Source organism: Tachysurus fulvidraco, chromosome 14 (genome assembly GCF_022655615.1).
Source record: "Tachysurus fulvidraco isolate hzauxx_2018 chromosome 14, HZAU_PFXX_2.0, whole genome shotgun sequence".
Classification (NCBI taxonomy): Eukaryota; Metazoa; Chordata; class Actinopteri; order Siluriformes; family Bagridae; genus Tachysurus; species Tachysurus fulvidraco.
In genome coordinates this window covers 1,807,037-1,821,158 of record NC_062531.1, presented here as the reverse complement: position 1 = coordinate 1,821,158, position 14,122 = coordinate 1,807,037, and the positions used below count along the sequence as shown (strand labels likewise).

The following is a 14,122-nucleotide window of genomic DNA, read 5'->3' as shown; positions in this document are numbered from 1 at the left end:
CGCCTCGTATTTTCACTCCTCACGGACGTCTGCTGGCACAATAACGTTGTCTGTATTCTACAGGAAGCGTTTTAATACTAGCATTCATTTAAGTTTTTGTGCTAAACTGTCTCTGAATATAACATTTTACTTAAGAAGCATTCAGAATTACAATAAGACATTCAGTGCGAAACCGTGTTAAAACAAAGACAAGACAGAATGGGATCCATTAAAAGAAAAATAATCTATAGAATATTTTGGTTTGCTATGAGGTGGCATTCAGGCTGTTATATAGTACTGTATCACTCACACACCTGCAAAATACTCTTACAAATGATATAACATGCTCACATTTATCTATCATACACACATAAAATTGTATGTGAGAGCATTTGTTTAAAATGTGTGCCCATAAATTGTTCTCGCATTCACACAAAAAAAAAACATTAAAATTCACAATTTTATCTTATATATTAAACAAGTGCACACAAATATTCATAAAAGACATAAACACCTAGTCACCTATACAATTTTACCTCATTCAGACACACACACACACACACACACACACACACGCATGCACACACACACACACACACATGCACACATGCGCGCACACGCGCATGCACACACGCGCGCACACACACACGTGCACACACACACGTGCACACACACAATGCTCTTGCATTCATACAAAAGCATCTGCACTCAATTTTCCCCTCACACACACACACACACACACCAAAAAAGGCACTCACATTCACAAATTGACCACAAATATGTGTTCTCACACTGACAAAAAGATTCACAATTAGGCTAAACCTCAGACATTAAACACAAAGCACTCACACTGAATTTCACCCCGCATGTGCCAAAAACAATGCACTCACATTCACACGCGGACACTCACTTTCACTCACAAAATGCTCTCGCATTCACACGCGGACAGAAAATAACCCACATTCACACAAACACCAACAAACACCACATAAAATACTCTTACATTTAAAAAAAGTGAGTGTGAAGTGACATACAGCTAAGTACGGTGACCCAAACTCAGAATTCGTTCTCTGCATTTAACCCATCCAAAGTGCACACACACACCGTGAACACACACCCGGAGCAGTGGGCAGCCATTTATGCTGCGGTGCCCGGGGAGCAGTTGGGGGAGATTCGGTGCCTTGCTCAAGGGCTCCTCAGTCGTGGCCGGCCCGAGACTCAAACCCACAACCTTCGGGTTAGAAGTCAGACTCTCTAACCATTAGGCCAAGACTGCCCTCAGACTCTAAAAATAAAAACAGGGGAGAGCGCAAACGCAGTCCCCCACTATCAGAAATTATGCAGTCGATATTCCCCCATTTGGGAAATTCGCAAAGGTCAGCACAGCCTGAGTGCAATGGCTGAGCCTCGCTTTGGGCAAACCACATCCTTGATCATGGTATTGCCCCTGCCAGGTACACACACACACTCACATTCAATCAGAAAAATAACCCGCATTCACACAAACACATGCATTTTATCACAACATACATTTGCAATCACACACAAACTCCACATTCTTTAAGAAAACGCTTTCACATTCACACTAACATAACATTCACTCGTAAAATACTCTCACATTCACGATTTAACCCATAAACCTTTGTCAATTTATCTCACACATTCTTGTGTCAAATCTTAAACAGCCTAAATGTCACCTCACGTTTGTCATGAGAAACACAAGAGCATTTGACAGAACTGTAATTAAGCTGCACTGTAATTAATCACACTGCTGTGTGGACGTCTGCATTTATGGATGAAATGAGAAGGCTGAAAGGCACAAAGCGCTGGAGCTTCTTTATTCTTTATTCTCTCCATTTCCAGACACCGGGGCGAAAACATGGGTACATCCCGCGGCCTCCAAGAGCCTGAGTGACAGGCAACAGTTCTACAAAGCAGTGGAGGAAGACGAGTGGAGGATGGCGAGTGGAGGTCTAGGTGAGGCTGGCGTTGGAGCTGCTGGCGTTGCTGCTCCTTTTCTGGCCACACTGCACTATGGTGGGAACCTGCAGACCTGTCTGAACCGAGAAGCTGCCGTTCCACACCTACACACGGTCCCAAAGCATGAAATGTTAATACTTAACATCTTTAACACATTGGTTATGAACTGAAATGTCTTCAACCTTGAAATATAACCACATTAAATCATGTGAAATGAGTGTGAAAGGTTTCAGAGTAAAAACAACAGAGTACCAGGAACCTGATGAGGAACTAGCTGCATTCTCAAAAGCAAAAATATCTGCTACTTCATTCCAAGTTATTATTATTATTGTTATTATTCATTTGAATGGAATACTTGAAAACTAATCACAAATAGGAACTACAGTTGTAAACAGGGAACCGAAGAAACGTCGGACCACAAAGCGCATCGGATTGATAGGAGGAACGACTCGAGATTTAAAAGCAAAATCTATAAAAAAAAAAAATCTACCTTGAAAATCTTAATTAAAACGTCACTTGTATCTGTTGCTGAAATCGTTTTTGGATCTCATATCTTTTTATTACGACTATATTAATACGAAGTGTCTTTGTAAATCTTTACAGACGTGTTTCTAAAACCAAAACAAACCGTCTGTAAACAGGACGTGACGCAGACGTTCCGCTTTTTATAGCATCGAGTTGCATGACATCATTTCATGACATTTCACATACAGAAAAACACTAAAGATAGTTTCAATGAGACGAATTAACAGCAGCTTACCATAAAAGCTGGAATAACCGGCTGCTGGAACTTGGTCCTAAAGGTATGCAGGAGTGTCTTGGTTTTGGCGTTGTAGAAAGACAACGTGCCTGGAAGGTAAAAAGACAGATAAACAAACAAAAAAAACTGTTTCGTAAGGGGAAATTCGTGTGACGCAGGATTTCACATAGAATTACACAATAAAAGATAAGGTGGTATGTAGAGTGTGAAAAAAAAACCTCCACCTACACTTTGTGCTTTTATACATATACACACACACACACACATATATATATATATATATGAAATAAATAATATAAATTTCTTCCTCTTTTATGTTACTCTTAGTTACCTAAAGCAATCTGAATTGTCTTTGTGTATGAAATATCTTTAAAAAAAGGTAGTAGTAGTAGTTATTGTCTTTTTTTTTTTTTTAAATAATTTATTAAACAGTACTGCATTTCTGTTCCAGTTTATTTGTAATTCTAACCTTTAATTCACTTCATACAACGAACCGGTTTTTTACTTACAGATAAAATGTCATTTTTCTCTGACCAGAAGTCCGATGTCTTTATTAACAATAAGCTGAGATTCCATATTGTAATACATAATATATAATAATATCTTATTACTTTAGTAAATTATACTCTTACTAGATTATTACTATTATTAATACTATTACAAATACTCAGTCCATCATGGTAAGACTCTGTACTGACATGTGACCAGTCTAGATTTGAGGATGTGATTTTCCTACAAAGACACAGGGGTTTATTTGACGGGGGTTTGTTTTATTCGTCCTCACTCCTAGTTCTGAAATGCGAGTCTATCCGTGGTGTCCTCACCATCGTCGTAGTTGCAGTAGATACCCATGCGCTCTGGGATGGGGCACTCCAGGGTACGGGCCTTGTTGTTGTGCTTGGCGCTGAGGTTCTGCTGCAGCCAGTTGTTGAGATGGATGCACCAGGAGGCGCTGCTCTTCCCGAGCTGATCGAATCGGCCGAGAGAACGCAGTGCCACGCCCGCGGCAAAGGCCTTGCTCTCTTTATCGAACCGAACCTCCCAATAGTGATGCCCTGAATCGATTATGGTGTCACCTGCGAGTGAGAAACCACAGTGAGATTTTCATCATGTTATGTCAAAAGAACCATTTTCTTCTTTATCCACTAAAGCCCAAGAACAAAGAATGCAGTGAACTCTAAGTGACATTATTTCTCCGTCTACTCACCCAGGACGGTGTAGGACTCGGCCGTGAAGCGGTCTCGACCCACCCGCGCTGACGGCGCTCTCTTTGGAGACATCATGGCCGTCCTGTGGAGACATTAACACACGTGAGCAGTGCACGCAGCTTGAGGCACGTGTTCCCTAAAGCACAAATCACCTCCAAATACAATTAACAAAACATCTAACACATAAAATACAACACAACATTAATACATATGAATTAAATTATTAAACCTACCTAAAAAAATCCCTAAAGGCCTTGAATAAAGAAGCTAATTAAACTTCTGAAATACTTTTTTTCCTTCTTATTCTACTCTCTCTATCTATCTCTTCTCTTCTCCTCATCCATCTTTTCCTCAACCCCCTTCACTGGGAATGGAATACCAAAGCCACACCCCTTCACTAAGACTAAAGCACAGAAGCCACATCCCTTTCACAGAGACTGACTCACAGGCCACACCCCTTCACTAAGACAAGCACCGAAGCCACACCCCTTCAATAAGACTAAAGCACAAAGGCCACACCCCCTTCACTGGGACTGGAACACCAAAGCCACACCCCCTTCAATAAGACTAAAGCACAGAAGCCACACCCCCTTCACTAAGACTGAATCACAGAAGCCACACCCCCTTTTCTGGGACTGAATCACCAAAGCCACACCCCCTTCACTAAGACTACAGCACAGAAGCTACTCCCCCTTCACAGGGACTGAAGCACCAAAGCCACAACCCCTTCACTAAGACTGAATCACAGAAGCCACACCCCCTTTTCTGGGACTGAATCACCAAAGCCACACCCCCTTCACTAAGACTGAAGATTCTGATTGGTACAGGAGAAGTGGGCCGGACCTGGCCGGAGAGTGCATAGGAGAGCCGGTCCTGTTCTTTTCCTTGCGGATGTCCTGGATGGCCGTTTTCCCACCGCTGCTGTCCCACTCCACACTCAGGTCCTCTACCTTTAGGTTCTGGTGAGCCGAACCCGAGTCCAGCTTAAACACAAACGCTGGAGAGAAAAGGAGAAACAGATCAAAATAAAAATTAAAAAAATTATGCATTGCTGCATAATGATGAAGTGGAATAAAGTTTAGAGTAACATTTTGCAGAAAAGACATACAGTGATGTCAGTATTAGTCTCTGTTATTAAAAGTTTATAAAATAAATACTGTTTTCCAAATTCTAAAATAAAAATTCATTTTATTTCATAATTTTTTTGGTTCTACTTGCTTTTTATTTTGTCTTTCACTTTTTATTTGAATCTACTTTGAGGAATCAGAGAAAAAAAATATTAAAGTTGGTCAAAAGTGTGTGTTTGTGTGTGTGTGTTTTTTTCAGGAGTGCGTTTGCTTTCTTTAGCTGTACAGCTTGTCGGCTCAGAAGTTTTGTACCAGTCAATAACATAATGCCTCATTAATCTTTATGTGTGTGTGTATGTGTGTGTGTGTGTGTGTGTGTGTGTCTCACCAGATGTCTCCAGAGTAACCGGCTCAGAGAACTCTCCCGCTACAGCTTTATTGCATGCCTTCACCCGAAACGTCATGTAGCGTGTGTCAAAGCGAAGACCTGCTCAAATACACACACAAACGTTAGCATTACACACGGAAACAAATAAAAAACTAGTCGCACGAACGTAACTCTGTAACTCAGACAAGGTGTCACACAGAGTTGAACGATGAACATTCCTTTCCAACATCCCTCGTTTTACCTGTGAGCGTGTACTGGGTCTCTTTAATCCCCTCCACCACCATCCACGGATGCTCCTCACGAGCACGCGGAGGTCCCTCGTGGTTCGTTCGCCGGTACTCAACAATGTAGTGGTCAATTTTAGAGTCTGGTTCTGGTAAAGTCCACAGCACCGTGACGGAGTTATCATACACCTGACACTCCGACTCCACGATCTCCGGAGTAGCAGGAACTACATGTGAAGCAAGAACAAAAGAGAGGCTACTAATCAATCATGGAGAACAATGCACCCATCTATGAATATGCATGAATATGCAAAAAAAAATTTTAAAGGTGGGGGGGTTTCACTCCTGAGAAAATTTACCCCCCCCCCAAAAAAAAAAGTAACACATTTAACAAATTATATTCAAAACAAACTTAATTCACCTGTAAGACTAACGTGACACCACACACACCAGCGCATCGCTGAACTGAAGCGAGTTTAAAATGGTGTTTGAAATATTATTTTTAAAATCGAGAGAGTTTGTAAAAGTTTAGTGAGTGGTGAAAAATGTTGACTGTTATATAGAGTGTGATGTAGAGCAGGCTGTTTTTCCTTTTTACTTCCTGTTTCACCTGTGTGTGTGTGTGTGTGTGCCTGTCTCTGTGTGTGTGTGTGCCTGTGTGTCTGTGTCTCTGTGTGTGCCTGTGTGTCTGCCTGTGTGCCTCTGTGTGTGTGTGTGTGTCTGTGTGTGTGCGTGAGTGAGTGTCTCTGTTTGTGTGTGTCTCTGTGTGTGTGCGTGTGTATGCCTGTCTGTGTGTGTGTGCCTGTGTCTCTCTGTGTGTGTCTGCCTGTGTGTGTGCCTGTGTGTCTGTGCGTGTGTGTGTGTGTGAGTGAGTGAGTGTCTCTGTGTGTGTCTGTGTGTGTCTCTGTGTGTGCCTGTGTGTGTGTGAGTGTGTCTCTGTGTGTGTGTGTGTGTTTGTGTGTGTGTGTGTCTCTGTCTCTGCATGTGTGTCTGTGTGTGTCTCTGTTTGTGTGTGTATGTGTGTCTGACTCTGTGTGTGTCTCTGTGTGTGTGCGTGTGTGTGGCATTTTGTGAAACTGACCTGGGAGAAATTTGATGGCCTGAAGCATCTCTCGCTCCTGAGTGAAGTCTACCATCAGGTGACTCATACTGTCACTCGCTTTAGCTTTTAGAGAGATACGAAAGGCTGGGGCCATGGTAACACTGCACAACACACACACACACACACACACACACACACACACACACACACACACACACAAACACACACACACACACACACCACAGTTAACACACAAGAACACAGAAGCGTTTTCATAACTGAATCAGTAAACATGCATAAAATGATCATGCATAACAGAAACCCTGAGGATCCACAGCACAGAGCATGTGAGAGGAATAAAACAGGAGTTTTTTTATAACAAGCTTCTGATGTCATCACACCTGAGCAGATCGGATGTCCAGCATGTGACCGAAGGGTAATAAGAGATATTAAGGTTACACCTGACTGATATATCAGTCGGTTGATGCAACGAGTCAAACGAGCTTCGACACCTCGTTTAACTCCGAGCAAAACCGATTCTTTAGTCTGTGGTTCTATGCAAGGAACACCTAGGGTAGAAAATGTCCTGAAAATAAAACAAGAAGCTAACATCTTAAATAAATAAATAAACTGCAACCCAAAGCACACAGCATGTCTGATTCACCTCCTACAGATGAATCGATTCAGAGTCACTTTCTCACTAAACTCCTCGCTCAGACGCTTTGAGCGCCGATTGTGTTCGGTGTGTTCTGACCTGACTAAAGAACCACACTGTGGCTCCGATGAGAGTTCGTGTTGGATGCGATGCTTATATTCGTTCTAACGTTCAAATGCCTGGTTTTTATCATGCATGCTTTCGGACAGTAGAGGGCGAAAAACTCCGCTCAGATACTCTGCTTCAACACGGTCACATAAAACCTTTGATCTAAAAACAAAGAGAAGGGAAGAGAAAGGAAATGGTGATGAGTGGAGAAGGAATAAGACAAGGTGGAAAGCTCTTGGCTAGTGATCATGATGATGATGATGATGATGCTGAAGGTGTGTGGGTTGTAATGAACTCATCTACGTTCTGCAGACTAGCGTACTGTTTTACATTCCCCCTCCTTTTTTTTTAATTTACACGTGTATTTTTAACCTCCAGAAGAACAGTCATGCTGTTAAATAGTCTTTGGACCAGATGTCCTCTAAATAAACTGCGATCAGAGGAACAATCTGCGTGACAGTAAAACAACCAGTGAAGCGGACGTCCTGTAATGATCATCTAATTATTTATTTAAAAAGGACGTTTTTTAAAATCTGTTTATTGTTACAATTAATGGTGTGTGTAACTTTACTCAGAAGATCACTGAAGATAAGATCTGTGCATGATGAAAACTAATCACCTTCTGACCAATCAGAAAAGGGAACTAATCACCTTCTGACCAATCAGAAAAGGGAACTGCGAAGTCTAAAGCATGACTGATCCACTATAAGGGTTTAGGAGGGAAAACACTAAACAGTGCAGCGCTCTAAATAAAAGTAAATAAAGACTCCAGGTGTACTGTACCTATCCTTTATGTCTTTAGCCGCCTGAAAGCAGAAGAGGAGAAGAAAGAGAGAAAGAGAGAGTGAGAGAAAGAGAGCAAGAGAAAGAGAGAAAGGGAAAAAGAGAGAGAGAAAGAGAGAGAGAGAGAGAGACAGACAGAGAGAGAGAGAAAGAGAGAGAGAGAGAGAGAAAGAGAGTGCGAGAGAGAGAGAGAGAAAAGAAAGAATTAAACAATACATCAGTCACCACGAGCACAGAGACAGCCGAGACGAGCGGTGACGGTAACAAGCGCCACTTTCTTACAACGATGATGTCACGTACAATCCACAGACATGTTACTTCAGCAGAGAGCGACAAATCCGACCGGTATTTAAATAAAATATGTAAATACATAAATATATAAATAAGTAATACCAAAAAGATCCCGATATCATGAGGTCATTAGAAATAACAAATTTGCTATGAAACAAGAAAAGATGTTTGAATAACCGGTTTACTGACGGACTCGTGCTGCATTGTGTTCTACTGCTTTTTGTCTACAAACGAAATAAAAAAAATACACAAACAAGATGTTAGAAACAGTTTACAGGGTTAAATGAACTAGAATTCATATGAAAGGAATCTTCAACACTTCTTCTGCTGCTGATGCTGCTGCTTTTTTTTTATTTTTATTTCCATCATTTCAGATCCAAATTGAGGCAGAAGGAAAGGGCCGTATCGGGAGTGGGCGTGTACCTGAGCGAAGCCGTCCGTCTCGGACGAGCAGAGCGTCTGATTGGCCGTTTCCAGCAGCTCCTCAGAACTCTCCAGGGCTTTTGTACAGGTGCTCAGCTGATTCTGAGGAAACATGGTGTGGAGACACAAACTCTTCACTGCACGGTTCACGTCAGCCCATGGTTTGTTACTCCATTTGTGTGAAATCTAAAAGAATCACTAGACAGATTTATTTCGAGGAGCACGCATGCACTCATGTAACTACCCCGTTATAACAGTTAAAGTTACAGATGTTACAGCAGATGTTTATGTTAATTTGTCGATTGCTAGCTTCCGCTAAATGCTGGAATTTTCCAGCAGGTTCTAGCAGCGTTCTCTCGCCGGTGTTCGATTAATATACAATTACATGATGCATTTAAACGCACCATAAATTCCATATGATATAAACACAAATTTGTGATAAATATGTTAAGTGTTAGGAAAACAAATGCTACACACACACACACACACACACACACACACACACACACACACACACACGTTTGATCCGGTTAGGGTCCAGCGTTCGTATGAAGGTCAAACTGAAGATCATAAGCAGGATTATGCAGAGAGGTGTAAATCCCTGAGGATCAGTTCAACTCAAGTCTGTGTGTGTGTGTGTGTGTGTGTGTGTTTGAGACATCTCACACACTCTCCAGGTGCGATCTGTCCTGTGAGTGAACACTAAACAAGCCTGATTCATGTGGATTCATGAGGAACACTCGAGCCAGCTTCATTATCAGAGCTGCTTTGAAAAACCTATTAAGGATCTTCTGGTTTCAGAGACACATGAACAAAGCAAACACGTAGACGCACACGCACGTGGGACGTGTTTAATTAACGAGAAACACCACTCATTATTTATGGTTCCAGACAGTGGTGTAGTCTACATGATACGCAGGTATACGCCGTATACCCACTAGGAAAGGCCAAGGATTTACGTATACCCACTTAAAAAGCGTGAGGATACGTAACGATATCGTTTTGTCACAGAACTTTCATTCATAAATTCACCCCGCACTGTGTTGCGAACACAGACTGTGGTTGCGATTGCGAATCACTAACGTTTTTTGACCATTGGGGCTTTCGTGGCCTGTGACCTGATCTGACGTCACCTACCGAGGAGGAAAATGAGTTGCTTGGCGGTGTTTTTTGGCGCAAATTTAACTAACTAATGTAAAAGAGGATCTGAAACGAAAGCAGACCCAAACTACACTCTGAGTGTTTTCGGAAGCCTGCGCCTAAAGCTACAGCAGCTTCGGGTGACATTTCACCCACAGCACAAGTACAGATGTATTTGTAAAGCTTTGTAAACTACCAGTTCATTCAGTTCATAATATTCTGCAATGAAAGTGTGTTGGTGATAAAACTGAACAAATGTTTATTGTTCACTCTTAAATGTACATTGAAAATGTACAGCTGATAAAACCTGAGCTCCAGGTCCCATATTCATATAACATTTAAGGCTAAATGTAGCTCTTAAAGGTATAAAGTTCACCCAAAAATGAAAATTGTGTTATTTTTCAAAATATCATCTTTTGTGTTAAACAGAAGAAAGAAACTCGTACAGATTTGGAACAAATTGAGGGTGAGGAAATAACACAATTTTCATTTTCTGGTGAACTTTATACCTTTAAGAGCTACATCTAGCCTTAAATGTTATATGAATATGGGAGCTGGAGCACAGGTTTTATCAGCTGACTGTCTTTTGTTGCTTATAATAAACTGGATTTAATAATGCTCTCAATTACATGTAGATGCATTTTTTATGCGTTAGTGAAGGTGGTGCCTACAGGGTGTCACTCTAGGATGGGTGCGTAAGAGGCTGGGAGGGGGGGGGGGGTGGTCACAGTATACTCACTACAAAAAACTAGACTACACCACTGGTTCCAGACTGTAATACAGGATTTAAAGGTGAGACATTAAAATGAGGAGCCAGTCTCACTATATACAATACTGTAAACGTTTAAGTTCAGGTAAAAGAGGAGGAAGAGGAGGTGTGGCCTCTGTCTGTCAGTCACAGTGAATAAGGAGGAGGAGGTGTGGCCTCTGTCTGTCAATCACAGTGAATGAGGAGGAGGAGGTGTGGCCTCTGTCTGTCAGTCACAGTGAATAAGGAGGAGGAGGAGGTGTGGCCTCTGTCTGTCAATCACAGTGAATGAGGAGGAGGAGGTGTGGCCTCTGTCTGTCAGTCACAGTGAATGAGGAGGAGGAGGTGTGGCCTCTGTCTGTCAATCACAGTGAATGAGGAGGAGGAGGTGTGGCCTCTGTCTGTCAGTCACAGTGAATGAGGAGGAGGAGGTGTGGCCTCTGTCTGTCAGTCACAGTGAATGAGGAGGTGGAGGTGTGACCTCTGTCTGTCAGTCACAGTGAATGAGGAAGAGGAGGTGTGGCCTCTGTCTGTCAGTCACAGTGAATGAGGAGGAGGAGGTGTGGCCTCTGTCTGTCAGTCACAGTGAATGAGGAGGAGGAGGTGTGGCCTCTGTCTGTCAGTCACAGTGAATGAGGAGGTGTGGCTTCTGTGCCTGTCAGTCACAATGATGTGGGTGTGTCCTATGTATGAATTAGTCCCAGTATAGTGGGTGCCTGAATTCAAACTGTTCAAGAACAAAAAACACACACAGACACAGACACACACACACACACACACACACACACACACACACACACACACACACACACACACACACACACACACACAGCGAGTAGCCTATGCGTTATACTGAACATAAAAATAATCTGGTTTGAATATGTAAATTGAGGAAATACATTACCAGCTAAAAAGGGGCGGGGCCTGTGGTGTGAGGGGTGTTTTCATTTTGCATATTCATAAAATCTGAATTTACTGATCAGCAGTAACGTGCAGACAGCTAAGTCTTTTTTCTGTTGTCTAGTGATGGAGTCATCATGCAGGTATTATTTAATAACAGGGAAATAATATAACGTGTGAAACGTGTTTTGTGTTTTATCTTTTTTTAGGTTGATTCGTGTTAAAGAAGAGAAAACAGCTCTGACCTGTAACTCATAAGTGCGACTGGCTCGTTCCTGCTTGATTCGGGTCACCATTCCCTCCTTCAGCTCATCCAGAACAGCATGCAGAGAGCTGAACTCTGACTCCAGGTCCTCCTGAACACGGGTGGAGTTCGCCTACGCACACACACGCACACACAGACACACACAGACACACACACGCACAGACACACAGGCAAGCACACACATATGCACACACACACGCACACACATATGCACACACACACGCACACGCACAGACACACAGGCAAGCACACACAGACACACACACAGACAGACACACACACAGACAGACACACACACAGACAGACACACACACAGACACAGACACACAGATATACAGACACAGATATACAGACAGACACAGACAGACAGACACAGACAGACAGACACACACACACACACACAGACAGACACAGACACACAGACAGACACACACAGACAGACACACAGACAGACACACATATACAGACAGACACAGACAGACACACACACGCACAGACACACACACAGACACACACACAGCTAGTAAGAACAGCTTTGGCTCCAGCCGCCCATTTATCAAGCTGATGTCTTGACTTTACTAGTGACTTCTCACTTCATCACATCTGAGATGTTTCCTACTGTACAGTGTGATTTATTTTAGAAATAAAACACTTGTGTGTTGCTGAGCCCAAAGCCCTCGTCGTGTTTTTAGCCTTTACTCGTGTTTACATCTTTAAAATTATGTCTCTAAATGGTTAAAAAATTACAACTATGTGCTGAATAAATAAAAACAAGATTTCAAAGTAAAGGGCGAATATCAAAGCTTTTAACGAATTTTTTAAAAGTATATTAAACCCATCATCCTCAGTGCAATGTACCTCCAGGTTCTGCAGATTTTGCTTCAGGCAGCAGATGAAGTTCTGGATCTCCTCATTTTTCAGTGCCAACGTGTTGACAATTTTTTGGAGAGACTCCTGAAACACATGTGCATATGATACTGTATGTGACCATACTACAGTATTAACCATTACATAACCATTATGGCTGAGCAGTCTCGAAATGAGAATACATGTCTAACACACACACACACACACACACACACACACACACACACACACTGAAAGTTTCCTACACAACCTCGTTCATCATATCAGCACAAACATAGATCAGATCTAAGGAGCGTTTTGGTGTCTACGTGAACTTTTGCGTAAGAACCGAAGAGTCTTCACGTGTAGATCTGGAAGAGATTTTAAATTTAGATGTTCGTTACAGGTCCACTTTCAAACACGAAGTGACCGATTCCCAAAAGCGGTCCTGACCGTGTCGAGACACACGTAGGTATGTCAGGTGTAAAGAGAAACACATATTAAGGGTGATTTAAAGCAGAAATGTTCTGTAAATCTTCTCTATGTGAAGCTCAGATGCTCCTCCACGCCCTGATCACCCTGAGATCATTCACACGACTCCTATAAGGATCTTAAACAGAACAATGACACGATGAAGCACATTATATTACAGTATAAACTGCTCTGGTTATAAATAAGACTTATTACAGGGTCAGACTTTATACACCCCTCATCCTCACCCCTCCACCCCTCCACATGCACCTGCTGCTGCTGCTACTGTCACTTAACATAGTGTATAATAATATACTTGTATACGATGTGTGTGAGGGTTGTGTGTTCAGTATGACTCGGTGCCCTTGTGTGTTTGATTATCATTCTAATAAATAAATAAAGCCTCGTGCATCCGCTCTCTTTGTTATCTCTAAATCATCATCAGCGTTTTTAACCTCTTCTCTCTCACCTTTTGCTCGTCCATGTCGCAGCACCGTGACTCCGGCGTCCGAAGCCTTGAAACGATGAAATAATTCGTTTATTCTGCGGATCCTGCGGTGCTGCTGCTTCGGTACTGATGCTGTTATACAGCACTGAGATGCGGGATTACGTCATCGCCGGGACCGGAAGTACATGTTCAGTCGGGTTTAAAAAGCGACACACGGGTATAACGTGTAAGTTTAACAATTTAATACGTTTTTATGCTTAAAAAAACACGTTACGCTAAACAAACAAACAAACAAACAAAAAGAAAGAACTTTCGAGAAGAAAAATCGCTTTGTCGCCTCAGCCAATCAGATACAAGTGGCTCATCCGGGGGACTTCCGGTGGCACAACTGCGCTT

The 14,122-nt window shown here is 42.3% G+C and overlaps 1 protein-coding gene and 1 non-coding gene across 3 annotated transcripts; both read right to left on the bottom strand.

Annotated features, from left to right (window-relative positions):
• Positions 1–1,185: 1,185 nt before the first annotated feature.
• Positions 1,186–14,019, bottom strand: fsd1 (fibronectin type III and SPRY domain containing 1). 2 transcript variants are annotated; one of them, XM_047800383.1, is made up of 13 exons: positions 13,748–14,019; positions 12,820–12,915; positions 11,942–12,073; positions 8,909–9,010; positions 8,675–8,709; positions 6,688–6,809; positions 5,624–5,833; positions 5,383–5,481; positions 4,771–4,924; positions 3,927–4,009; positions 3,544–3,795; positions 2,720–2,808; positions 1,186–2,063 (listed from the first exon to the last, which is right to left on the bottom strand). In XM_047800383.1, exons 1-13 carry the CDS (start codon positions 13,760–13,762, stop codon positions 1,953–1,955), a joined length of 1,500 nt encoding a protein of 499 aa, XP_047656339.1. In that variant the 5' UTR covers positions 13,763–14,019; the 3' UTR covers positions 1,186–1,952. The 2 variants fall into 2 exon arrangements, with proteins under 2 accessions (XP_047656339.1, XP_027009849.1); XM_027154048.2 differs by lacking the exon at positions 8,675–8,709 and adding an exon at positions 8,195–8,217 and having other exon boundaries at positions 13,748–14,017.
• LOC113647454 lies at positions 1,278–1,441 on the bottom strand. Its single transcript, XR_003441669.2, has one exon. It is a non-coding gene; the product is annotated as a U1 spliceosomal RNA (small nuclear RNA).
• Positions 14,020–14,122: the final 103 nt, after the last annotated feature.